Source organism: Nicotiana tabacum, chromosome 13 (assembly GCF_000715075.1).
Source record: "Nicotiana tabacum cultivar K326 chromosome 13, ASM71507v2, whole genome shotgun sequence".
Classification (NCBI taxonomy): domain Eukaryota; kingdom Viridiplantae; phylum Streptophyta; class Magnoliopsida; order Solanales; family Solanaceae; genus Nicotiana; species Nicotiana tabacum.
Window position 1 is genome coordinate 62,699,518 of NC_134092.1, and position 27,103 is coordinate 62,726,620.

A 27,103-nucleotide genomic window follows, 5' to 3' on the forward strand; every position below is an offset into this window, starting at 1 on the left:
AATTTGTACATAAAATCTATTTTTACTTGGCAAGAGGATGGTTGCCCCGCATTTGCTAACATAGATACGCCTCTGGGATAGGGGTATGGGGGTGATTTGGTGGGATTTGGCGGGGATAAAGAATAGAAAATAGAGTGAACAAGGTTGAAAGAGAGTTTTGAAAAATGTTATCCTTTCTCTTGATATGTAAAATATTTTATTTGAGTTAATGAGAATTTTTATTTTCAAAATATTTAAACTAACCATAGAAAAATTGAAAAACTATTTTTACCAAAAATGTTCACCTTCCTACCAAACACACCCTTTATCCTTTTTTCCTTTTCCTTTTAATAACTAAAAATCTCGGATAGAAGGATCTAAACCCCGGTATCGGAGTCGGAGACGGACTATTACAATTTCGAATGTCTTAGAGCTAATAGTTATCATCCCGAATAAATGTTCACACAGTTTGGCGCGACGGCTGATTCACTGAGCAAAGCCTCTACTTTGGTGTTCCGGATCGGTACGGACGCCCACCTTTATGACGATCCCGATGACGTCAACATTGCCCCCCTTCTCGACAGCAAATTTGACTCCGAGAAATGCGAAGCTCTCAAGAGATTACTCGCTCTCATTGCCCAAGGCTGCGACGTCTCCAATTTCTTCCCTCAGGTCATTTCATCTCATTTGCCAATTTCCGTAGAGTTCTTTTGGACTTTGGATGAGAATTTTTTAATTGTTATTGACAATCAAAGTTGGATGCACTGCATAAATCTGATTGCCTAATGGGATGGAGTTTTGTTTGTATTTCTTGAAGGAATGATGGAATCATTGTTTCTTGTTAGATAATTGCACTTAATGAAGTTTGTTTGACTACTACAGGTGGTGAAAAATGTGGCTTCACAATCAATGGAAGTGAAGAAGCTGGTCTACTTGTACCTCCTGCATTATGCTGAAAAGTATGATACTAATTGCATTTGTAGATAAATGACTTGCGCGTTGCTTTGCCATGTACGAAGACGCTCCCTGCAATCTGCATTGGTGGATAACTAGATCACTAAATTAAGCACTCACAATATCACATTTGGCTTATCCATATATATACTGCAACGTCATGCATCTTTTTAAACCTAGTGCTATGTAACTTATTGTAACTTGGTTTATTATTAAATAAAGCTTTATGAACAAGCAGATGAGCAGTTCGTAGTTGAACAAGCAGAAAGTTATGTCACCAAACCTACTTCTGGTGTAACATTAGGGACTCTATTCTTTATCTAATCTCACTTAGTTAGAATAAGAAAAATCAAACTTTCTGCAACTTGTTGCTGTTGCACTTGCACAGACACATGCAGGATTTTGGCGGATATTTTTGTTTTGATTTGTAAAGGTAATTTTTTGATTTCCAGTAACAAGTGTATGCTGGAAAGCATTCACAACCAAAAGTATAGCTACATCACAAATTGTTTAGAAACATCAACCATGCCATCTACATGATTTACTATAGCCAAGTTGCACCAAAAAAGATAATAAGGAAATACATCTGCATTAGTATTTTTTAACTTCCATATGGACCACTAGATTGCCACTGGTATCGAATTCCATACCTTAATTGAGTTTCTTCCCATATTTTTCCTGTGCCAGAATTGAAGGAGTTCCATTATTGATCTAGACATCGATAAACTAAAACCCAAAATACTAAAAATGAAATTTCGTAGTGGAGAAGCTGCAGTGCAATAATAAATGGTTGATGTCTTCACTTTGATCTTTACAAAGAACACATTTTGTTGCAAATGTTGAGACCACCTTTTTTAGGATATTATTTTTGGTTAAACATGCTTTCTGTGCTACCAACCAAGTGAAACATGCCACCTTAAGAGGGGGGGCTTTGTTTTTCCATGTCATTTCCATGGCTAGTTGTTGCTTGTTGCAGTAGTTCTGGGGAGGAACGGGTTTGCTGATCTGTCCTGAGAATTTCCCACAAGGAGAGCCCCTCAACAGTAAGTTGTCTGGTCTGTTTTGTGGTATTTGGTAGCTATTAAGGAGTTGCAGCAGAGAAAAATAACTGTCTGTTTCCCGGTCATTGAAATTTCTTCTAAAGATGACGTTGAACCCTTGGTTTAACCAGTAATCAGAATTTCAGAAATCATTGCTAGTAGGTCTGTAGCACAGGTGTAAAGATCAGGTTGCAACTCTTTTAAGCAACAAAAAAAAAAAAAAAAAAAAACGGGCCATTTTGTACCTTCAAGTTTTTAACTCCTAGCTTTCTAGTCTTTAGCTCCCTAGTCTTTTTGTCAGTAATAAAAGATTCTTGTCTGACTAGGTTAAGTTTCTCCTTTCTTCATTGCCTTACCACAAGAAATTTCTATGTAGTTTGTCTAGTCCATTGGCTGCAGAGGAAGGGGGAATCATGACATGCTGTAGGTTGGGAGGAATTCTAGTACACTGTTGACAGTATTAGTCTGACTTCAACTGGGAGGTACTTCCCATTGGACAACCTTTTTTAACACTTCCCCGAAACCCCCTGTATAGAAGAAGCTTTAGATTTAGCTCCCAATGGTAGACCCAGGTACTTGGGCAAGAGTCCTTACGCTGCAACCAAGTGCCTCTGCAAGTTGTTGCAAGTTAATTTCCTTGTTAACTGGAAAGAGATGACTTTTGGAGTATTTAATCTATAACCCAAAGATTGCTTTGAAAATAAAAAGAATCAATATGAGATAGATGATCTATTGCAGTTCATTATCATATCACATAAGATGAAATAACCATGTCTTCGGATTCTTGGCCCATGTGTGAACACCTTTATCCAGTTCTTTTGCCTTTCTATAAAAAGCATTTTGCTAACCTCTTCAATGACCTTAATAACGAGGGACGAGATAGGGGGTTTTCCTATCTCAGACCTTTTTGCAATGAGAAGAAACCCTGTGGATAGCCATTGATGATGATGGAGAATTTTATTGTGCAAATGCAGAAGGAAATCCATCTAATCCATTTTGTATCGAAGCGCATACACTTAAATAAGTTAAGAAGGAAACTCCAGTGAACTTTATTAAAAGCTTTCTTAGGCCTCATTTGTTTTTTTTTTAAGATTAATACGTCTGCATCCGAATACACATCTGAATATCATGACGTGCATTAAGATTAAGACATCTGAATCTGAATATTAAGATGTGTATTAAGATCTGAATGCTAAATGATTAAGACTGTTTATTTTTAACATTTGAATGTATAAAAAATAATCTTTATTTGAATAGTAATAAACATAAAATTCAAATAAAATACTAATTAATCTACTATTGTGTCAATAAAATATATATTTATTAAAATATGGTAGTTAGTGGTGGTGATGGCTAACGGTGGTGCTTGTGAATGCTGACTAGAGGCGGTGGTTGGTGGTGGTTTTGGTTGATGGTGGTGGTTCTGGGTAGTAGCTAGTGGTGATTAATATGATGGCGATTATAGTTGAGGATGGTGGTGGTGGGTGGTAATAATTAATGATGGTGGATGGTGGTTGTGGTTGTGATTGAGAAAGGTAGTGGTAGTTTATAATGGTGGGCAGTGCCGGCTATGGTTGTTGATGGTGATGGGGTGGTTAGTTGTGGTAGTTGAGGTGGATGAGTTTGTGGTTATGGTTGAGAATGATGGTGGTGGGGTAGTGAGGATGGTGGGTGATGGTTGCCAATAATGGTGGCGGTTATGATTGAGGATGGTGGTGGCTGAGTATGGAGGTGGTGGATGGCATGGTGATAATTGATAATGGTAGGCAGTAGTGGTAGCAATTAATAATGAATGTGGATGATAACATCTTAATGAAATTAAATCTTTGTTATAGATCTGAATCATGCAGACCTATTCAGGCCCATTAAGTGACTGTTAATCAAAAAAAACAAACACACTTAATGATTAAGATTTGAATGATTAAGATTCAGACTTAAAAACCAAACGCACTTAATGTCTGAGATCTGAATGATTAAGATTCAGACCTTCATTAAGTGCAAACAAATGAGGCCTTAATGTCTCGTTCGCCAAAGGCACCTTTTTTGCACTGATATTGGTGAATCTGAAGTAGCTCTGGGAAGAGTGGATTGTCTGATGTTGCTGAAGCCTGAAGCTGTCATCCCAACCTACTAAGGATAATAGACAATCAATTCTGGATGTCTCTTGACCAGGTAACCTTGCCTCTAGCTAGAGGCGGTCAGCTAGCTCTAAGTCTTCTACCAAGTTAGAGAACTCTATTATGGTTCTGCTGAGGTTATGTGCAGCTGGTTTGTGCAGATGAATATTTACGAATATAATGTGGTAAACTAAGACGATGTAAAGCTGGTTTGTGCACATGGATACTTCTATTGTATTTCTGGTTAGAGCTTTGCTTTGCTTTATGTATGCATGTGTCTGTATATTATACTTATTAACAAACAACCTTATAACCAATCTTAATGATATTAGAATAACTTGAAAAAACTTACACGTCTGTTCTTATTTATGTTTTAGGCGTCCAAATGAAGCATTGCTTTCAATAAACTGTTTCCAGAAGGATTTGGGCGATCCTAATCCATTGGTACGGGCATGGGCACTCCGTACGATGGCAGGAATTCGCCTTCATGTGATTGCACCCCTTGTTCTGGTGGCTGTGGGAAAATGTGCAAGAGATCCATCAGTGTATGTTAGGAAGTGTGCTGCTAATGCACTTCCAAAGTTGCATGATTTGCGTTTGGAGGAGGATACTAGTACTATTGAAGAGGTAAATTTTGTAGCTTTGAGGCCGGGGATGTTGGTCATAACTTAGGCTTCTTATAAAATAACCATGTCCTTGTAGCCACCATCCAGTTTTACTTATTGAGGAAAGAACTGCTCCCAATGGATAAGTTATTTATCTAAAAATCATATCAGATCTCTTGCTAAGCGAGGGTGTCTCTGGTTGTCCTAAAAAATAGAGTTGTGAAATTCAAAAATAGCTAAAGCTGTTTAACTTTAATTGCATTGAACTTTTGTCAGTGGTGCAGGGTCTTCTCTTCTCACAAAAAAAAAAGAGGAACCTTACTCAACTTAGATTTTTCACAATTTTTCCCTGTTGCCATACTTCCAGAACTAAAATGCATTCATGGCTTCAGTCATACTTGTGTGATACGAGTAAACCACAAATCCTTGCTTCAAGCAAAGCTCCTATATGAATTGAATTTCATCTTTACGACACGTGACTTCTACTGCAACTACTATTATGTTTTGTAGCTTGTTGGAATTCTTCTGAATGACAACTCTCCTGGAGTAGTTGGAGCTGCTGCTGCTGCATTTGCTTGTATCTGTCCTAATAATTTCTCTTTTATTGGGAGAAATTATAGAAGGCTGTGTGAGACTCTCCCTGATGTGGAAGAATGGGGTCAGATTGTTTTGATAGGGATCCTTATACGATATGTTATTGCTAGGCATGGGCTTGTTAAAGAATCCTTGATGGCAGCTTCCCATTCTTCAGAGAATTACAATTCAGAAAACGAATTTGAAATCAAAGAGAGCACCAATGACGTTGGCACTGTAGTTTGTGAATCTGAGATAGCAGAAATGGTATTTAGGAGTTATCTTGAAGGACCAGATAAGTATTTATCCTGCCCATGTTCCGAGAGAGCTTCTTCTGTGAAGGACTTTTCAGACTTTACGTCTGCCAAAAGTAACGATGATGTGAAGGTCCTGCTGCAGTGCACTTTACCTCTATTGTGGAGTCAAAATAGTGCAGTAGTACTTGCTGCTGCTGGGATGCACTGGATTATGGCACCAAAAGAGGAAATTAAGAGAATTGTTAAACCTTTGTTGTTTCTGTTGAGATCATCCAATGCCTCAAAATATGTGGTAATTCTTTGTCTCGCAATAATTTGAGTCAAAACTGATTCTTATTTAGCTACATGGTAATACATCTCAGGGGCCATTGAAATATTTTGCCTCGAGTGATGGACAACGAACATTGAGAAGCGGCATTTTAGTTATTTAAGTATTGACGACATGACCTTGATTCTCTGTTAACTTCTTGGACAGTTTTGGTAGGAGTTTGTCACCTGCAATGCATATGACTTCTTCTATGGAAATTCAAGCTTTGATGTTTTCAATTTAGTGGAAATTGGCATTGTAGAGTGAAAAAAATGGGAATATAAATTGCACAAGAGGTTATAACATTGTCCAGTCCTCTTAATTCTCTTGTTTGTAATACTTTAAATGTCACCTTGTGCGGTTAACTGGTCAATGGGACAAAGACATGTAGAAATAGTTTGACAATCTCAGCATCCTAATTTCACAAGTTGCTGCGGGAGTTGTATGCTCAAAAAAAAGAAGGAAAAAAAGAAAAAGAAAAAGAAAAAAAAAGAGAGAAATAAAACAATGTCATCATTGTGTTACTGGGAGAGTGCGACTTAGAGGAGAAAGGAAGAGGAATATGGGTTGGGAAGGGATGTTGACAACTCAAGGCAGAGGGGTGCACCACATAACCATCTTTTGATTTCTCACTTTTCTCGTCGTTTAGAATGAAATTTCTTGTTGAATATCCATATTGGACCACTTAATAGTAGTGACAGTCCCTTGTATAGGAAAAAAATAGTATTGATGGTCAAATTGATGCTTTCCTAAGTTCTGCCTTTAAATCAACTATGTCAATCAATTTTTTTTGCTCCAAAGTTTACTGCACAGATAAATTTAGCTGGTTCAAGTCATTTTCACATTTGAACTGGCATGCCAGCTTTTCTTTGCCTTAAATGAAGTTTATCCACAGTTTAGGTTGTGAAAAAAGTGGTTTCAAGAACTGGATTAAAACTATCCTTTGATGAAATGTTTCACAAGTTAAAGAGTTCTTGGCCATGGTTTAAGAAGATCAAATTCTCCATAAACTTACTAGCTAGTGAGATGCTTGTGGCATGTGTTCAGACCTGTAGGGGCTTATATTTAGAACTCTGTCTTCCTGAAAACACTATGACCACATTATTTTGCTACAATCAAACATTTATCTGTTAAGTAGAAATTTGTTTTATGAAAACACTACGGCCACAACTTTGCTGCCATATATAATGCATTTCCTTGTTTTTGGTCTATATGTAATGATTTGGTTGATGCAGGTGCTGTGCAACATTCAAGTGTTTGCTAAAGCAATGCCTACCCTGTTTGTTTCCCATTTTGAAGACTTCTTCGTGAGCTCTACCGATCCTTATCAAGTAAAAGCTCTGAAGCTTGACATACTATCTTTAATTGCGACACATTCATCCATTTCACCTATTTTTAACGAGTTCCAGGTACATTTTCTCATCATAATTTTACCCATTTGCACAATTTTCAGAACATAATGATTCTCTTGATCTAATTATGTGAGATGCTTTATACTAGCCAATCTCAGCTTCATATGCTCAAGAATCCTTCAAAAGCACCTTTCTCTCTTTCTTTATATGCAATTAAATGTAATATTTGTTTTTTTCCATCTACAAAAAGGGAGTAATGTGTGGGTAATCGATTTTTTAATCGTTACAATTTTGTTGCTTGCATATTGGGGTTTCTAATCTCTTTACAGCGGCGTGTTAACTTTTTGTATCAGCATGATTATATTTTTTTTGGCATTTAAAGAAATTTTATTAATCATCAATTGTCTGTATAAAACAAGGGCAACCTACCAGGTTAGCCCCTCTCGTAACACCCCTACGAACAACCAAAACTCCTTAGCTACTAACTCCTAAAAAAACATCTAAATAAACGCAAACATCCTCCTAATACCCCTCACTCTGATGAATATAGCTGTCTTCAGGTCATGTAGCATTCTCTCCATACTTTTAGCTCTATTTTGATACACTTGAGTCTTCCTTTCAATCCAAATATCATAAACAGCAGTAGCAAAGCAGGTTTTGAGTAAAGTTCCTTGAGAAGTCCTCCTCTTAGCTGTCTTTTGAATCCATTGCCACTCCAAATCCCAGGGCAGAATGTTTCTTTGCCACTTCATATCTCAGAAAATTTTGCCAGAAAGATTTTGAGAAGGTGCACTCAAAACATAGGTGATGTGCAGTTTCAGGTTGGGATTTGCTTAGAACACAGCCACCATCAATACTAATACCCTATCTAAGGAGAAGATTCTTAGTTCTCAGTTTGCCCAGTAAAGCCAACCAAAGTATAAAAACCTGTTTAGGACTTGCAGCATTGTGACAAACCAGGTTCTTCCGCGGGACATTGTCAACCTTTTCTCTCAATGCTTTATAAGCAGCCTTGATATGAAATTCTCCCTTTCTGATCAGAGCAAGTCCCCAGTTTCTGCCAAATCTTTCTCATATTTAATATTTTCTTTACTATCCAAGAAGTTTGGTTTGGCACCTCCATAGTAAAGAGATTCTGCTTCTTTATATAATATGTATGTACCCAGGCAATCCATAGCTTCTCTTTGTGCTGCCTTAGGGCCCAAAGAAGCTTACATATAGCAGCCTGATTCCATAGAATATTAAGGCCCCCCTGCTCCTTTAGGCAAACAGACCCTTTCCTATGTAACCAAGGCCCTTCTAGAGATGGTAGCCTTACTTGTCCACAAGTAGCTTCTACAAGCTGCTTCATTTAACTTGATAACCTTTTGAGGAAGTAAAAATAGCTTCTACAGCATGATTATATTCTTTTTCTCTTTGTTGTCGTGGATTTGGTCATGCATGTGGGTGCTAATGTTAGTGAATTTCTAGGATTATATTAAAGATCCATACAGAAGGTTTGCTGCAGATGCTGTTGCTGCCATTGGTTTATGTGCCGAACGACTTCCAAATATAGCAAGCACATGTTTGGAAGGGCTATTGATTTTGACTTCATCTGGTAAAGCATCTTCTGTCTATGGAATACTGGGAATCTATAGGAGAGTTTTTTTTTTTTGGGTAATTCTGAGCATCATTATTTCTTTATTTATTTAGTTTCAGTTCTTTAAGTGATCATGGACATGCAGAAATTTCAGATGTGGACATAGCATCAACGGATGAAGAAGCAGTTATTCTGATTCAAGCAATAAATTCCATCAAAACAATCATAAAACATGAACCCTCAAGTCATGACAAAGTGAGTTGCTTTACTAACTCATCAAATTTACGCATTTTGCAATTTTTAGCCAGTTGCTATGATTTTGTTTTAGCTGTTAACTAATGCATGATATCAGATATCTTTCAAGGGATTTGTAATGTTAAAGGACAGTCTTTTTGGGAATTTTGCTGGTCTAATTTTTTTATCAAGTAATAAAATTTTATTAACAAATGGGCACAAAAGACCCGTACACAAGAAGTATACCAAAAAGTAGACGAACCTACAAATTAATATGATTTTCTACGAATGACACCCAATCATCTATACCTACAGGTAACTGATGAGTACACCAAAAAGAAATACGGGATAAAAGGCTATTCCTCAAATGAGCAAAATCTTTCTCTATTCTATCAAAGACTCTCCTATTTCTCTCCCTCCAGACAATCCACATAAGTGCTTATGAAACGACATCCCATGCTCTTCGCCTTCTTTTCGGACTACCAAAAGCCCAGCTGAATAGAACATCTTTGATAGTGCTTGGCATCACCAATCAAAACCAAACCAACTCAATATTTCATATGTAATGTTTCTTTTATTGTCACGACCCAAAATCTCACTAGAGTCGTGCCTGTCAGCGCTTGCTAGGCAAGCCAATAGCAAATATGCGGAAATAAACTTCGATAATGATAAGAAATAGTCTCAAAAGCGGAATGATATAAATAACTGAAGTTAAAATGTCAATACAAATGAATTCACCCCCAAAATCTGGTGTCACCGAGTGCATGGGCTCTATAGAATACTAAATAGAAAGTCTTAACAAAATACATTATTGTCTGGAAGATTGAACAGTAAGAACATAAGATAAAAGAGGGGACTTAAAGGCCTGCGAACAGAACAACAATGCTACCTCGAAATCGCCCAGCTAATCTGGATCCAGCTCACGGGCAACTACAATGATCAGCAACACCTGAATCTGCACACGAAGTGCATAGTGTAATATGAGTACAACCGATCCCATGTACCAATAAGTAGCAAGCCTAACCTCGGGCTGAAAGCAGTGACGAGCTTGGCAAGGTCCGATGCTCACTTTCCACAGCCAACAACAGCAATAACAACAGAATAATAGAATACAAAGAAAAGCAGCTCAAATAATGACCCCATGTACTCAATAAGTAGCAAGCCTAACCTCGGGCTGAAAGTAACGAGCTTGGCAAGGTCCGATGCTCACTTTCCACAGCCAACAACAACAATAACAGCAGAATAATAGAATACAAAGAAAAGCAGCTCAAATAATGAAAGGCTCAGCATAACACAACAGGAGAAATAGGCATGCTTTTCAGATATAACAGTCAAGGCATCAACTTCCACAGAATTCACTTAGACATGTATTTAACAAGACAAAACTGTAATATCGAGCTCTAAACAACAAGTAGAGACATCAAATACTAATCAACATGAGAGAGAATACATCTCTATGCCTGCATGTCAGTTATACATGCCAAATCAATAAGGAATCACAATTTAAATATCAAGTATACATAATCTCAACACATTTATAGTGCCTGGCACAAAATACCCCTCAATCATACTCTCAGCACGCTCACGATGCCTGGCTCAAAGCCCATGGACCCTACCACACACACACACACACACAGCACGGTGCGGGTACCTGACACAAGTCCTTCACCAAGCACATATATGACCTGTGTGCCTGCGCCCATGGTTATTACCTGACTTCGGAAAGGCGGGCCCTGGCCCAAGTGCTGATCGGATCAAAGTCAATGATCAATATCAATCAGTCCAATATGGGGCCTGGCGTATGCGTCACCTCAATATCAATACCAACACGGCTCTATGGCCCAAGATTAGTCGTCAATCCGCTCAAGTCTCCATATGCTAACATCTCACAAAATCATAATTCAAAATACTATAAAAAAATACCAACGTACTACAATTCAGCTCAAACTCGTGTCACGTACAAGGACACCAACAACATGTGAAATAACATATCAAAAGGGCACAAAGATAACGATATAACACGCGGATATAATATCATGCCTGAAAAGTATGATTACGACTAAGGCAAATAGCTCAACATAGCAAAAATAGCCCCATCATGCCTCATCAAGTAAGCAAATAGTCTAGAAATGATTTCTAGCATGAATGATAGCTCACGTAGTCATACAAATGGAGAAAACATGATATCAAAGAAGCATGATAGCAAAACAAGCCATATAATGGCATAAGAACTACCCGAATCATGAATAACCACGGTGCGCTCATATACGCTCGTCACCTTGGATATACGTCACCCTCAACGCATAACAAATACCATATCCTACGGGGAAATTACCCTCAAACCAAGCTTAGGCAAGATACTTACCTCATCCGGGCTAGCCTTCAAACTCGAATCGCGTCAAAACCTCGATCTAGCTCTCCAATCACGCAAATCCAAGCCAAACATCATCCAAGGAAGTCAACAATGCCATAGGAAGCGATCCCAATCCATAAAACGTCGATCTTTGAATAAATTCCCAAAAGTTAACAAAAGTCAACCCGGCCCCACGTGCCCGAAATTCGAGACCAATACCAAAATCTGATGACCCATAACCTGCCGAGTCCAATTATGTAATTAGTTTCCAAAACCGGGTCCAAATCGATACTCAAGTCCCCAAAATACACTCTCTTAAAGTGTAGGCAAAAGCCCCAAATTTCCTTTCAAAATTTCAAGTTTTAGGTGTAGAAATCCAGGGGTAATCAAGATATAAAGCCAAATTCAAGTGAAAATTGCTTACTTCCAATGTAGTAGTGAAATTGCTCTTCAAATCTCCTCTTCTCTAAGTCTAGGACTCAAAACATGAAATAATGGGTAAAGTCTCGAAAAAGGCAACTTAAATACACTGCCCAACAGTACCCTACGCGATCGCGGAAGACCCCTCGCAATCGCGAAGGCCAAATAGTCCACAGCTCCAGCTGTGCTTCGTGAACACGAAGCCTCTACTGCGAACGCAATGACCTACACTGCCCAGGCTAATGCGGACGCGATGCTACCCACGCGAACGCGAAGGCCAAAGCCTTGCTTGACACCTCACTATGCGAACGCGATACCATAACGGAACACTATGTTTCTGGCCCCAACACTACACGAACGAGGCCCTTAACCGCGAACCATGAACAAAATCAGCAGCACCCAAAAACACCCTACGCGATCGTGGAGCTCTTACCGCGATCACGAAGCTCATCAGGAGAGCACTAGCAATCAGTAATGCAATACAACCCAAAGTGGTCCGAAACCACTCCGAAACTTACCCGATCCCGTCCAATCATACCAACAAGTCCTAATACATTATCCAAAGGCTCCAAGCAACGTAATTAAGATCAAAACCAAGAATCATTATCAAGATCTATCTCTTAAGTTCATAAACTTCCAACTTCAAACCAAGCGTCCGATTCAAGCCTAACCAATCTAGAATGAACGCGAACTTTGCACATAAGTCTCAAATGACGAAACAGACCTATTCCAATTCTCGAAACAAAAATCCGACCCCATAGCCTCAATGTCAACTCCCGGTCGAACTTATGAACTTTCCAAACTTTCAAGTTTTCAACTTTCGACAATCAGGGCCAAATCAACCTAGAAACCTCTAAATCCAAATCCGAACATATGCCTAAGTCCAAAATGACCATGCGAACCTATTGGAACAATCAAAACACGATCCGAGATCGTTTACTCAAAAGTCAAACCTTGGTCAACTCTTCCAATTTAAAGCTTTCGAATTGAGAATTACTCTCCCAAATCAACTCCGAACCTCTCGAAAATCAAAACCAACCATATACGCGAGTCATAATGCATAATGTGAAGCTACTCATGGTCTCAAACCGCCGAACGAATTGCTAAAGCTCAAAACGACCGATCAAGTCGTTACATTCTCCCCTCTAAGCTCAAAACGACCAAAGTTGTCACAATCACTATAGGACTCATCATACACCTGCCCATGGGTGATCTCATGTCATCTTAAGCCACATAAGGCCATTACACAATCTGGACTGAAATTTCTTCCTTCAGCCTTAGCTTAAGAATCCATAGGACTAATTTCTAACTTCCGGAACTCCCTCTAAGATCCGATTCTTAAATGTATACACTGTATCAATCTCAGCAAGCTGTATCAAAGCATAATATACTCCCAAGATGTAACCATGCGATGTACCGCATGGCTCATATGCCCATATCAATAACTTCCTACCACAATAGCTGCTCATTACCAAATCCGGTACCAATAATATATCTCATGACACATAAAATCTTGGTCCAATCCGCACAATAATACTAATGATGAAAGAAACTTGTAGAAATTCATAACCACCGGTCAAATCAATAAGTCATAGAGTTCTCTCCCTTTACAAAAACCATTGCCAAATTCTGAGCTGATTAGTGGCATTCATCTTCCAAACATACATTATACAAGTCCGATTGCACTGATTCCAGGTCTAATAACTCTGTTTCACCCCGTACAAGCTGCTCAACCGACAAGCCGCATCAATACCATCCAAAACCTTGTACGACGTGATCCGTGCGCCAACAAGCAATTGCTTAAATATGACCAGTAATGAAAAAACAACCAAAAGGAAACTATCCAACAGATACAATATTAAGAGCATAATGCTATGAATCCATCCCACAAGGGAGAAACCAAAACACACAAAACGAGCACAAGGAATCATATCTAATATAAGCGTGCAACCTGATCCACATATATCAATCCACATGGGGATACTCATCGAGCCATAATGCTCATGCTCACTAAACACTTGTGTATCAACAACAAGCACGTAAAGCGCATAAACATAACCATGGGGAGACAAATAGCATAATGCGCTACGGAAAAGGCCAAGCACGACTAAGGTGCAATAAGCAAATCAATATCTCAAGACCCATCTTGCTCAAATATCGTCACAAGGCCTAAACAGGACTACAACATGCGTGTGAATAATCAAGTAGTCTCACAATCCATCATAGCTTAAGGAAGTAACACATGGAATAGATCAACGCAGAAATAATATCCATTCCGCCCGATGACACACCCGTAGAAAATGCTGCGCTGAATGAGCGAATCCAATCAGTGTAAATTACACATTCTCATTAGGCCTACTAATGGGCCTCTAAACTGATTCGGGCCATTCCAAAATAAGTCAATAGCCTTCCAAAGTTCACAGTGATCCCATCCACGACACATACAATCAGTTGTCAAATCCTGAATACACTTCCACAGTCCGCAACCATAGGTGTAGTTCGCCTCTTAGAAATATGATCTTCAAACCGCGAGAGTACCAAAATATGATTTCTAACTCTCTCACTCAAATGACTGACACGTCGCGCATACACAATCACCCCATGGGAGATACTCCCATAACCTTCCGCACCAAGTGGCTAAACCTAGACATCAATGGCTACCAACCATGCGATTTCTATAGTACAAGCCAAGCATCCGCAATCAATATACAATGCACCTTCCGCAAGAACACACCCTTCCCAAGCGATACCGAAAACAATGCTAGCATTCTCTTAACATCAGATATTTTCCATGCTGTCTAGAACTTATAATATTCCTTTCAAAACTGAACCGCAACCTTGTCCATTCAATCCCAATAACACACAACTTATCGCATCAATCATGCTAATATGCGTAAATACGAGAATCCCCTTATCAACTCTGAATCACGAATATGATACATACTCCATCGACAAGAAACCTTACACTCAACTCAATTCAGGAGAAAATCACCACGCAACCAAATTCCCATGCTTGTAGAGGATAGCAACCACAAGCCGTGGTCGAAATTATCGCAAACTCTTCGGAATCTATATGCACTTAACCAAGTCAACTGAACCGAAAACCTCTAAATCACCCAAGTCACATAGACTACCAAACCCTACAGTATTACCACAAAAATACATGTAAAGCCCTATAATACCAAATGAACTGCTCGTCTCTATTACCATGCTGACCTAAGCCACTGCTAAATGAACCCAATTCCTTCAGAGTACTCATGACCCGCTTTCATGGCAATGCTACTCTTTCCAAGTATACTATGGACCTCAATCAAAATTCATCCCATGTGATCGCAAAGTGAAAACTTGTTGTCCTAAGACTCGTGAGCCACTTATTCCCTCTTATACATCCGGTAGTACCTCCAACCCAAGTACCTGTTCTGAAGGAGCCTTCTATGAATATGGAGCTGTCCTCTTCATTTCTCAAACATTTCCTCGCATAACCGATAATGATATGGAAATACTCCAAGTCTCCTCCACAAACTAACACAAATGTCAAATCTTTAGTCAACGCACAAATCTGAAAATTCTTAGATGCCACATATTCAATCTTGAATCCATTAGAATCTTTTCGAGAGTCACCCACTCAGTCTTGACCTGAATACATAACCAATCATGCCGAACGATTAGTGCTCCGCTTGCACATGAATACTCCAAAAAAGAAGACAACTGCTCGAATCCTTCCCTTGCACACTACCTCCACATAAGAATATTAAACACGAGTCCTCCCATAGTCTCCATATATCACCAAGGTAAAATACAACACACACCTAGTAATTCCTTGCTCGAATCATCCTAAGGTCATCTTCCTCAAATCCCATCTAATCCACAAGTGTCCCTTTGTCCAGAATCTATAACAACACTCGACTCGGTGACCCAATCGCCGATTGTAGGCTCCCCCACTTAGCGCTAAGCCACCATCACATAATCCAAGAACCCATAGTGACTGCTCATCTTTAGCTGCCATGATCCTGCATAGTTACTTAGCTCAATTTCTCATAAGCTCATGCTACACCAACCATAATATATCCCAGATCATGAACCCAAATGCACACTCAACCTTGTGACAATCGTGCCAAGCGATTCGAACCCATTAGCATATCCACCCCACCGGGTATAAGGTATAACTCTTCTTAGAAACCTCGTAAGAAATCATGCAACCTCCAACTTCTACGCAGGAGATAGCCTACATGTGTGACCTGCCATGGTACAACTACTATGTAATCAATGACTCCTCCCGAGTCCACACTCGTCAACAAGCTGCAAAAATCTATTTCATTCCACCAATGTACAACTAGAAAACCCTTCATCACATCCCAACTGAAGACAACAAGCACACCAAGATGATAATCAAGCATTCACAATCCCTTAGTAGCTCAAGCAAACCCTTCTCGTCAAATTCAAACTCTTAAAATGTAAGAAGCCGCCACCACTATGAAATGCCCTCAGTAGTCCACAATTACCCAAATAACGTCCAACATCCTCGAAATCCGTGGCAATCCTAGCACAAAATTCACAATGATATGCTCTTGCTTCATAACCATCTTCTAAAGTAACCACTCAGTCTAAAGTAACCATCTTCTAAAGTAACCACTCAGTCTCTGATGCTTATTCTCCACCTGCTGACAATCAAATACTGTGAAACTTGCCCAATAATGTGGCCTCGAATCAGGATACCTCTTGGTAACACTTGGACGAATAGAATGCAACAACTACGAGCCTCCTCAAGGATTATCTTCCTCGAATCATCAACACTGGGAATGCAAATTCCACCAAGAAGTCGCAACACATCATCCATACTAAGGACAACCTCCTTAACACTAACTCGCACACCGTGTCCCTGAGGACGAGCAAATAGAAACCATCATACTGACGATCCTTATGCGTTCAAAGAAAGATGCCGCGCAACAACACAAGCGAGAACTCTACTAAGCTCAGAAATACCTAATCTCGCAACTCTATCAACTAAAGCCTGAACATCCATAGCCCAATACCTCGCCTCCGCGGAAACAAATGCCAAATCGTGAACCGGATAATCCTTCTCATGCGGATGTTACTCCCGCAAGCTTAAGCAATCACCCTACCATTCTGTACCAACACCGCGTCAAGACCAATGCGTGAATTATCAAAATACACTGTATAGGGCCCTGAACTCACGGGCAATACCAACACTGGGGCTGCAATAAACGGAAACTCATCCGCAAAACGGCAATAGCAGTATGGCCTCATAACACGGGAAAAAGCATTCCGCATCACATTTATATCATCATCACAATTCGCTGGTGCCCAACTGACTTCGAGTACTCATCATCGCGTACGGATGAATGGGAACGAATCGAAGATATAGGCTTCAAGCCGAGATAAAGCCGCACGATAAGGAATCAAGAAAAGAGAAAGTTTCTAAAGCCCTATAGCCTCTCGAAGATAGGTACAGACGTCTCCGTACCGATCCGCAAGACTCTACTAGGCCTGCTCATGACACGTGAGACCTATGCAACTTAGTGCTCTGATACCAACTTGTCACAACCCAAAATCCTATTGGAGCCGTGACGACGCCTAACACCGCTTGCTAGGCAAGCCAACAACAAATATGCGGAAATAAACTTCGATAATGATAAGAAATATTCTCAAAAGCGGAATGGCATAAATAACTGAAGTTAAAATGTCAATACAAATGAATTCACCCCAAAATCTGGCGTCACCGAGTGCATGAGCTCTATAGAATACTAAATACAAAGTTTGAAAAAAATACAATACTGTCTGGAAGATTGAACAGTAAGAACATAAGATAAAAGAGGGGACTTAAAGGCCTGCGAACAGAACAACAATGCTACCTCGAAATCGCCCAGCTAATCTGGATCCAGCTCACGGGCAACTACAATGATCAGCAACACCTGAATCTGCACACGAAGTGCATAGTGTAATATGAGTACAACCGATCCCATGTACCAATAAGTAGCAAGCCTAACCTCGGGCTGAAAGCAGTGACGAGCTTGGCAAGGTCCGATGCTCACTTTCCACAGCCAACAACAACAACAATAACAACAGAATAATAGAATATTAAAAAAATCAGCTCAAATAATGACAGGCTCAGCTTAACACAACAGGAGGAAAAATAGGCATGCTTTTCAGATATAATAGTCAAGGCATCAACTTCCACAGAATTCACTTAGACAGGTATTTAAAAAAAAAAAGTGTAATATCGAGCTCTAAACAACAAGTAGAGATATCAAATACCAATCAACATGTGGGATAATACATCTCTGCATGGATATCAGTTATGCATGCCAAAGGAATCACCGTTTAAATATCAAGTATACATAATCTCAGCACATTCATAGTACCTGGCACAAAGTACCCCTCAATCATACTCTCAGCACGCTGATGATGCCTGGCTCAATGCCCATGGATTCTCACACACATACACACACTAGCAGTGTATGGGTGCCTGACAAAAGTCCCTCACCAAGCACATATATGACCCGTGTTCCTGCGCCCACGGTTATTACCTGACTCCGGAGGGGCGGGTCATGGCCCAAGCTCTTATCAGAATTAAGTCATCGATCAATATTAATCAGCCCAATATGGGGCCTGGCGTACGCATCACCTCAATATTAATACCAACACGGCTCTATTGCTAAGATCAGTCATCAATCCGCTCAAGTCTCCATATGCTAACATCTCACAGAAACATAATCCAATTAAATAACACACACCTGTGTCAAGTACAAGGACACCAACAACATATGAGATAACATATCAAAAATGCATAGACATAGATATAACACGCGGCGCATGGAAAATATGACTATGACTAAGGCAAATAGCTCAACATTTCAAAAATAGCCCCATCATGCCTCAACAAGTATGCAAACAACCTAGAAATGATTTCTAGCACGAATGATAGCTCACGTAGTCATACAAATGGAGAAAACATGATATTAAAGAAGCATGATAGCAAAATAAGGCATATAATGGCCTAAGAACTACCCAAATCATGAATAACCATGGCGCACGCATATACTGGCACGGGCCGACTCCTCCAAAGCGTCAACGACACTCCAATAGCCCGTGCGGCGCCCGTAGTCCCACATGACTACAAGCCAACCTTCTCTTATCCCAGGTTTTCTAGCACGATCCTGTGCTTATATCGAAGCTTGCTTCAGAGGCTTAGCTTCTCCTGTGCCGCCGTTTGATGCCAAGGCTTCGGTCTTGTCTTGTTGACATATTCCTGTGGCGCATTTCATAAGCTGGGTCTTGACATTGCACACACCTGGGGTTTTGCTACGGACATGTTTGTCCCTCGCTTGGCACTGAGCGTCGCTCTCGCGCGCACAGTCCAATCCTCAAGCTTGACACTTGCCTTGTTCTTTGGCACGTGGCTGTGCTTCGCCCGAGTAGGGAAACCTTCAATCCTTGGCCTTTGTCATGTGTGTCTTTCATAAGATGCCTATTGTTGTCATATGGCATTGCCAAGCATAGCCCTCGCAACATATTTCCATCCCGCATAGTGCAGCCTCGCCCCACGACTGTATGTCTAGGCCTAACGTACGAGGCTCTTAAGAGTGGTGCCTCGAGTGTCCAATCGGCACAAAGGTCTTTATCCTTCCCTAAAGTAGCCTGCAGGGCCTAGTCATTCCATATGTCAAGCCTCTGGCACTAGTTGTGCGCCCAACGCTAGCCCTGAGGCGTGGCGCCGTCTATAGAGTTCCCTAACTCATGTGGATACCTTGGACACTCCTTAGAGATGCCTATGCAGGCCCTTGAGGTTCCCTCTCAAGGTTGCTCACTTGGTGTGGCTTGATTGTAGCACGCGCATGGGAGGCTGGCGGAGCATTCAACGCCTCTGCCCCCCTTATATATGCTTAAAAAGAAAAAGCCCATGTTTCCCCACTTGACATGTTTTGGCTAGAGAATCGTATCATAATGGACCTTTCTCTTTACTCCGAACTCCGAATGAGGCGCCATTTGTTCTCAATGATTTGTCTTGACTTCCTTCATACTTCCATGAAGTTTCATCCCATTCCCATATCCGAGGAAAGAAATAGCTTTCGCAAGATTCAGTTAATTACAACAATGCCACTGAACTTGGCTAAGTCAAGCCCATAGGTAAACGAACTCCAAATGACGCCAAACATGGTAAGCATATATAAGGACATATTAGGAACAAGGCCTGCAGCCGAAATCCCTATATTCCATCCATAACTTGAAAACGTGTGGTGCTGACATTCATGGCAAGCACCCGGCCGTCGCCCATAGGCTAGACCCTTGGGCTCCTCCCAAGTCCTTGCTATACTTCCTTGGCACTCTTAGGACATGCAATACAACATGTCTAGATGGTCGTTGCCTCCCGAAAAGTCCCTTTGCCTGATGCTCCTTCTTGAAGCTCATCCTCAGCACGGTGCCGCCAACACGGCTGATGCTCGCACAACCTGCTTGGGGTGCACAACGTTACGGGCGCGGAGAGTCAACAAAAGTAGCCCGTAACATTCTCCTCCACTCAAAGTCGTCATCGTCCTCAATGACATAGCTAGCCATCTTAAGGGTTGCAATAAAAGGAAGGTGAGTCCCTCAACATCCATGCCGGACAAGTGGGCTTAGAGCCCATAGCATGGGGCAAGCTCTTGCGAGTTTGAGTGCTATGCGAGGCAGATGCCGAGCTAGCACATGGGCGTTGGCACGTGTGCCGCACCAACAACCGCTTTGGGCGAATAGGTGTTAGTGACACTCGCACAACCCGCTTGGGGCGCGCACCGTTACGAGCGCCGAGAGTCAACAAAGGCAGCCCGTAGCAATGCGCTCTTCACCTCGCATATACATCACCCCAACACATAACAAATACCATAGGCCACAGGGAAATTACCCTCAAACTAAGTTTAGGCAAGATACTTACCTCATCCGGGCTATCTTTGAATCTTGAATCGCATTAAAACCTCCATCTAGCTCTCCAATCGCGCAAATCCAAGCTAAACATCATTCAAGGAAGTCAACACTGCCATAGAAAGCGATCCTAATCTATAAAACTTCGATCTTTGAATAAATTCCCAAAAGTCAACAAAAGTCAACCTAGGCCAACGTGCCCGAAATCCGAGACCAATACCAAAATCCGATGTCCCATAACCTGTCGAGTCCAAATATGTAATTAGTTTTCTAAATCGGGTCCAAATCAGTACTCAAATCCCCAAAATACACTCTCTTAAAGGGTAGGCAAAATTCCCAAATTTTCTTTTAAAATTCTAAGTTTTAGGTGTAGAAATCCATGGGCAGTCAAGATGTAAAGCCAAATCCAAGTGAAAATTGCTTACCTTCAATGTAGTAGTGAAATTGCTTTTCAAAATCTTCTCTTCTCTAAGTCTAGGTCTCAAAATATAAAATATTGGGCAAATTCCCGAAAAAGGCAATTTAAATACACTACCCAGCAGCTAAGTTGCTCGGACACGGGTGCAGGTGTCCGACACGGGTGCGGATCTAGAGGTTGGATCCTTCTAGATGTAAATTCTAAAATTCGGGGATACGGATCCTAGTACCAATACGGGTGCGGGGATCCGACTAAAAATAATTAAAAAAAATAAAAATATAAAAAATATTTCTAAATTATGAGAAATTTTGTGGAATACTTATGTGTAGCTTGTAAAGTGTGGATTTCTTTTTTATTCTCAAGTTGTAGATAAGTAGAGGATTGATTTCCTATTTTCTTCAAATTTACCCTAGTTTTGGTTTTGATTTCGGGAATTAAATTGTATATTGTCTCGAATTTTTTCGTCCGTCGTGGTCAAAGTACCCAAAATTGTTTGACCAGATCCGGTACGAATCCCATACCCATACCCATACTAGTGTCGTGTCGACACGGGTGCGGCACCTAAACTGCCATGTCGGAGCAACTTAGCCCAGCAGTACCTTACGCAATCGCGGAAGACCCCTCGCGATCGCGAAGGCCAAACAGGTCCCAGCTCCAGTTGCGCTTCGCGAATACGAAGCCTCTACTGCGAACGCGATGACCTACACTGCCTAGGTCAACGCGAACGCGATGCTGCCCACGCGAATGCGAAGGCCAAAGCCCCGCCTGACACCTCAACTGCGCGAATGCGATGTCGTAACGCAAACTCGATGCTTCTTGCCCCAACACTACGTGAATGCGGGTCCTTAATCGCAAACACGATGAACTAAATAAACAACACCCAAAAACACCCTACGCGATCGCGGAGTTCCTGCCGTGATCGCGATGCTCATTAGGAGAACACCAGAAATTAGCAATGCAATACAACCCAAAGTGGCCCGAAACCACCTCGAAACTCACCCGAGCCCCACGGGATCCCGTCCAATCATATCAGCAAGTCCTAATATATTATCCAAACTTATCCAAAGGCTCTTAACACCGTAATTAACATCAAAATAAAAAATCGTCTATCAAGATCAATCTCTTAAGTTCATAAGCTTCCAGCTTCAAACCAAGCGTCCGATTCAAGCCTAACCAATCCGGAACGAACCCAAACTTTACACACAAGTCCCAAATGACGAAACCGACCTATTCCAATTCCCGGAATAACAATCCAACCCCGATAGCCTCAAAGTCAACTCCCGATCAAACTTATGAGCTTTCCAAACCTTCAAATTTTCAACTTTCGACAATTTGGGCCAAATCAACCTAGAAACCTCTAAATCAACCTAGAAACCTCCAAATCCAAATTTAAACATATGCCTAAGTCCAAAATCACCATACGAACCTATTAGAACCATCAAAATACGAATCCGAGATCGTTTACTCAAAAATCAAACCTTGGTGAGCTCTTCCTACATTAAGCTTCTGAAATGAGAATTACTCTCCCAAATCAACTCTGAACCTCTTGAAAATCGAAACCAACCATCTACGCCAGTCATAATGCATAATGTGAAGCTACTCAAGGTCTCCGAATGAAGTGCTAAAGCTCAAAATGACCGATCGGGTCGTTACATTTATTTGGCTATTAAGGCAGCATTTGAGACTGCTTATCATCTTACGAGTCTTTTAATGGGTAATGTTGCGTAGTGCTTCGGAGGACGAAGTTGCTAATGGACTTGTATTGCCTCTCTCATGTGGACTTCAAAAAATTCTTTTAAATATGTTGCAGAAATTCAAAACACTGTTAACTTTTTTCTGACATGGTACTTTTAATCTGAGTTCTAATTGGAATTTAGAGAAACACTTATTAAACAAAAAGTTTACAGTTTAGAGAAGAACTCTACTTAAGGGCCGTAGTGACAAGTGGCACGGGAAATGTCAGCATCCTTGCATGTATGCTGAGCCACGGGTAGAAACTTTACATGTAAAATCCACATAACTTTTTTCTTTGAGATGGCAACATGAGCTATCAATTAACCTTCATCCTCTTCCCTGAATTGTGAAGCAAAAATATGCAGTGAGTTTTCACATGGATGTCTTGTGAATTTCAATGACTATGCTTACATAAGATGGGCCAAACTTGTCTCAAGGACTTCGAGAAGACCGAAAAAGGGGATGAGCGAGGAATCCTTTATGTCAAGTAAAAATGCATTTTTTTATATGCTTGTTTAATGCATAACTTCGGTACCTTACACCAGCACAAACAAAGCTAAAATGAACCGTAGTTCAGAATCCTTCACCAAAAGACACTAGCAAAGCTTACCTGGCACAATTGACATGCTACACTATTCCCTTGTTCACCTACTTATCCTCTACGAAAGTTTACTGGATTATGCAATTCTTTAAGTTCCCTCCTCTTTATTATAACCAAAGGATATGGCCATATGCTAGCAAACCGCTTCAACCACTCCCATGTTGTATATGCAAATTGATCTCATTGAGAAGAAAGAACCTACAAATTGGGTCTGTAGTGGCAAAGGGAAAGCTCTTCCTTCTGTGAAGGAACTTTACATAGGCTTCACTGCAATTTATTCTTGTTGTTTAAGTGCTTGTCTTGGATAGCTAAAAGAAACCTTGATTTTTAAAAGTGACAGTGCAAACCTTGTAGTTAGATGATAGAGAACCTTGGCAGGAAAATACATTAAAACCCCCCAAACTATACGTGTGTTGTTACTGTCATACTTAAACTATTAGGTCTTCACAATACTCTCTAGACTATAATTTTCGTATTTAAAACCCCCTAGAGTGCCAAGTGGCATGGGGAGTGATTTCACCCTCTTTGTGGCATGTGAGAGCAAAAGTTAGCCAAACTGCCAGTAGTTATGTGATAATTTTCTTTTTTTTTTTACTGTTGGGTAGCTGATTTTGTCGCATATTTTCCTCCCCCTTTATATTTCCCTTTTCTTCTTCTCCTTTCTTTCTTTCCCCTATACCTCGTCTCTTCCACCCCCGTCCCCCTATTTTCTAGCGCACTGACCTAGCCTAGCGGCGGCGGCCGAGACAATTTTCCAGCGAGCCTCGGGCGAAGCGGGCGGGAACTTCCAAAATATAGCTGCTGTGGACAACACCTTTCTCGGCACTCGTTGTGACTTCAGGTTTTATTGTTCTTGCTTAGAATTTGCTATTTGTTAATATTGGGTCAGCTGCCTTTTATCCTTTTATCCAAGTCAATTCCAAGGTTCTACTCGCGGGAGTTGGTACCTCCCGTTTTCCTGTTTCCCTTTGTTGTGTTAGTTAAATTGCTGTCATCTTAGTTCGTATTAGTTTATTCACCGTATTAGTGTGCCTGTAGTTGCAACTTGTCTTCTTCTGGTTTGGTCTGTTGCCTTGTGTGTGATAGTGATTCCCCTTACTCTGCCGTAGGTATAGTGGCTGTGGTCTGGGATGGTCGAGTGAGGTCATGTCCTCGGGGGAACGGGGGGTGGGGCGGAAGGTAGGGCAGGAGTTAGGGGGTGGGCGAGAGGCAAGAGAGGTAAAGGGAACAAGGGTGTCTGTAGGTTGAGAATTGGGTCATGGAACGTAGGTACATTGACGGGTAAGTCTATAGAGTTGGCGAAGATCCTCCAGAGGAGGAGGGTCAATATAGCGTGTGTCCAGGAGACAAGGTGGGTAGGGTCGAGGGCGAAGGACGCAGACGGGTATAAACTTTGGTACTTGGAGTCCAGAAAGGTAAGAATGGAGTGGGCATCTTGGTGGACAGGGAACTTACAGAGTCTGTGGTTGAGGTTAGACGAGTGAATGATAGATTGATGATTATTAAGTTGGTGGTTGGAGAGTGCACCCTAAACGTCGTTAGCGCCTATGCGCCGCATGTGGGCCTAGATGAGGAGGTTAAACGGCACTTCTGGGAGGGGTTAGATGAGATTGTGCGCCAGGTTCCGCCTGCTGAGAAGCTATTCATAGGAGGGGATTTCAATGGGCATATTGGGTCGACCGCAAGTGGTTATGTCGAGGTGCATGGAGGCTTCGGTTTTGGGGAGAGGAACGGAGGAGGTACATCGATGTTGGACTTCGCTAAGGCTTTTGGATTCAGATTGACTATCTCCTCCTCAGGAGGTGTGACAGAGGGCTGTGCAAGGATTGCAAGGTGATTCCGGGTGAGATACTCGCGACGCATCATAGGCTCTTGGTGATGGACGTTGATATTATGTTAAAGAGGAGGAAAAGGTCTACTCGAGGAAGACCGAGAATCAGGTGGGGATCCTTAACTAAGGATAAAGCCCAAGAGTTGGAGGGGCGGTTGTCGGCTATGGGAGCTTGGACGAGCAGTGGTGACGCGAGCACTATTTGGTCGGCGACAACAGACTGTATTAGGGAGGCTGCGAGAGAGGTGTTAGGGGTCTCGACGGGCGTCTCTGGTGGGCACAAAGGAGACTGGTGGTGGAATGAAATGGTCCAAGGTAAAGTGGAAGCGAAGAAGGCGGCATACCTGAAGTTAGTGGGGAGCATAGGTGAGGAGGAGAGGCGAGCGTGCATGGAGAGGTATAAGGCAGCTAGGAAGGAGGCTAAGCTGGCGGTCACGGAAGCTAAGACTGCGGCTTATGGTCGTATGTACGAGGAACTGGGGAAAAAAGGCGGGGAGAAGAAGTTATTCCGGCTGGCCAAGTTGAGAGAGAGGAAGACTCGGGATTTGGACCAAGTGAGATGCATCAAAGACGAAAATGGTAGAGTATTAATGGAAGATGCCCAGATTAAGAGGAGATGACAAACTTACTTTCATAAACTTCTGAATGAAGAAGGTGATCGGGATATTGTGCTAGGCGAATTGGAGCTTTCCGAGAGTCACCGTGACTTTGGGTACTGCAGGCGTATCGAGGTTGAGGAGGTCGTGGGAGCTATGCGTAAGATGAGTAGGGGCAGAGCGATCGGGCCAGACGAGATTCCGGTGGAATTTTGGAAGTGTGTGGGGAGAGCAGGTTTGGAGTGGTTGACTAGGTTGTTTAATGTTATTTTTAAGGCGAAGAGGATGCCGGATGAGTGGAGGTGGAGTACGGTGGTTCCATTGTATAAGAACAAATGTGATATCCAGAGTTGTAACAATTATAGGGGTACTGAGTCATACCATGAAAGTGTGGGAGAGGGTGGTTGAAGCGAGGGTGAGGATGACAGTGTCTGTATCCGACAACCAGTTCGGGTTCATGCCAGGTCGTTCGACTACAGAAGCTATACACCTTGTTAGGAGGTTGGTGGAACTGTACAGAGAGAGGGAGAAGGATCTGCACATGGTGTTTATTGACCTAGAGAAAGCGTATGGCAAGGTTCCTAGAGAAGTTCTCTGGAGATGCCTGGAGGCAAAAGGTGTGTCGGTTTCCTACATTATGGCGATTACGGACATGTATGATGGGGCTAAGACTTGGTTTAGGGCAGTAGGAGGCGACTCTGAGCATTTTCCGGTTGTAATGGGGTTACACCTAGGTTCTGCGCTCAGTCCGTTCTTATTCGCCCTGGTGATGGACGCGTTAACACACCATATTCAAGGGGAGGTGCCATGGTGCATGCTATTCGCCGATGACATAGTTTTGATTGATGAGTCGCGAGCCGGTGTTAACGAGAGGTTGGAGGTTTGGAGACAGGCTCTTGAGTCTAAGGGTTTCATGCTGAGTAGGACGAAGACGGAATACTTGGAGTGTAAGTTCAGCGCTGAGCCGGGGGAAGTGGGCGTGGATGTGAGGCTTGAATCACAGGTCATCCCGAGTAGAGGCAGCTTCAAGTACCTTGGTTCGGTTATCCAGGGGGGAGGGGAGATCGACGAGGATGTCACACACTGTATTGGGGTAGGATGGATGAAGTGGAGGTTAACATCTGGAGTCCTGTGTGAGAAGAGAGTGCCACCGATACTCAAAGGTAAGTTATATAAAGCGGTAGTTAGACCGGCCATGATGTATGGGGCTGAGTGTTGGCCCGTTAAGAACTCA

At 41.7% G+C, this 27,103-nt stretch overlaps 1 protein-coding gene across 1 annotated transcript in view; it reads left to right on the plus strand.

Annotated features, from left to right (window-relative positions):
* The first annotated feature begins 320 nt into the window (after window positions 1-320).
* Window positions 321-27,103, plus strand: part of LOC107803266 (AP3-complex subunit beta-A-like) — a 32,905-nt gene continuing 6,122 nt past the window's right edge. Inside the window, exons 1-7 of the mRNA XM_016626947.2 lie at window positions 321-651; window positions 862-938; window positions 4,468-4,717; window positions 5,206-5,817; window positions 7,068-7,241; window positions 8,655-8,781; window positions 8,909-9,018. Of these exons, the coding sequence (XP_016482433.2) occupies window positions 436-651; window positions 862-938; window positions 4,468-4,717; window positions 5,206-5,817; window positions 7,068-7,241; window positions 8,655-8,781; window positions 8,909-9,018 (1,566 nt within the window). The 5' untranslated portion in view covers window positions 321-435. The remainder of the gene's footprint in view (window positions 652-861; window positions 939-4,467; window positions 4,718-5,205; window positions 5,818-7,067; window positions 7,242-8,654; window positions 8,782-8,908; window positions 9,019-27,103) is intronic.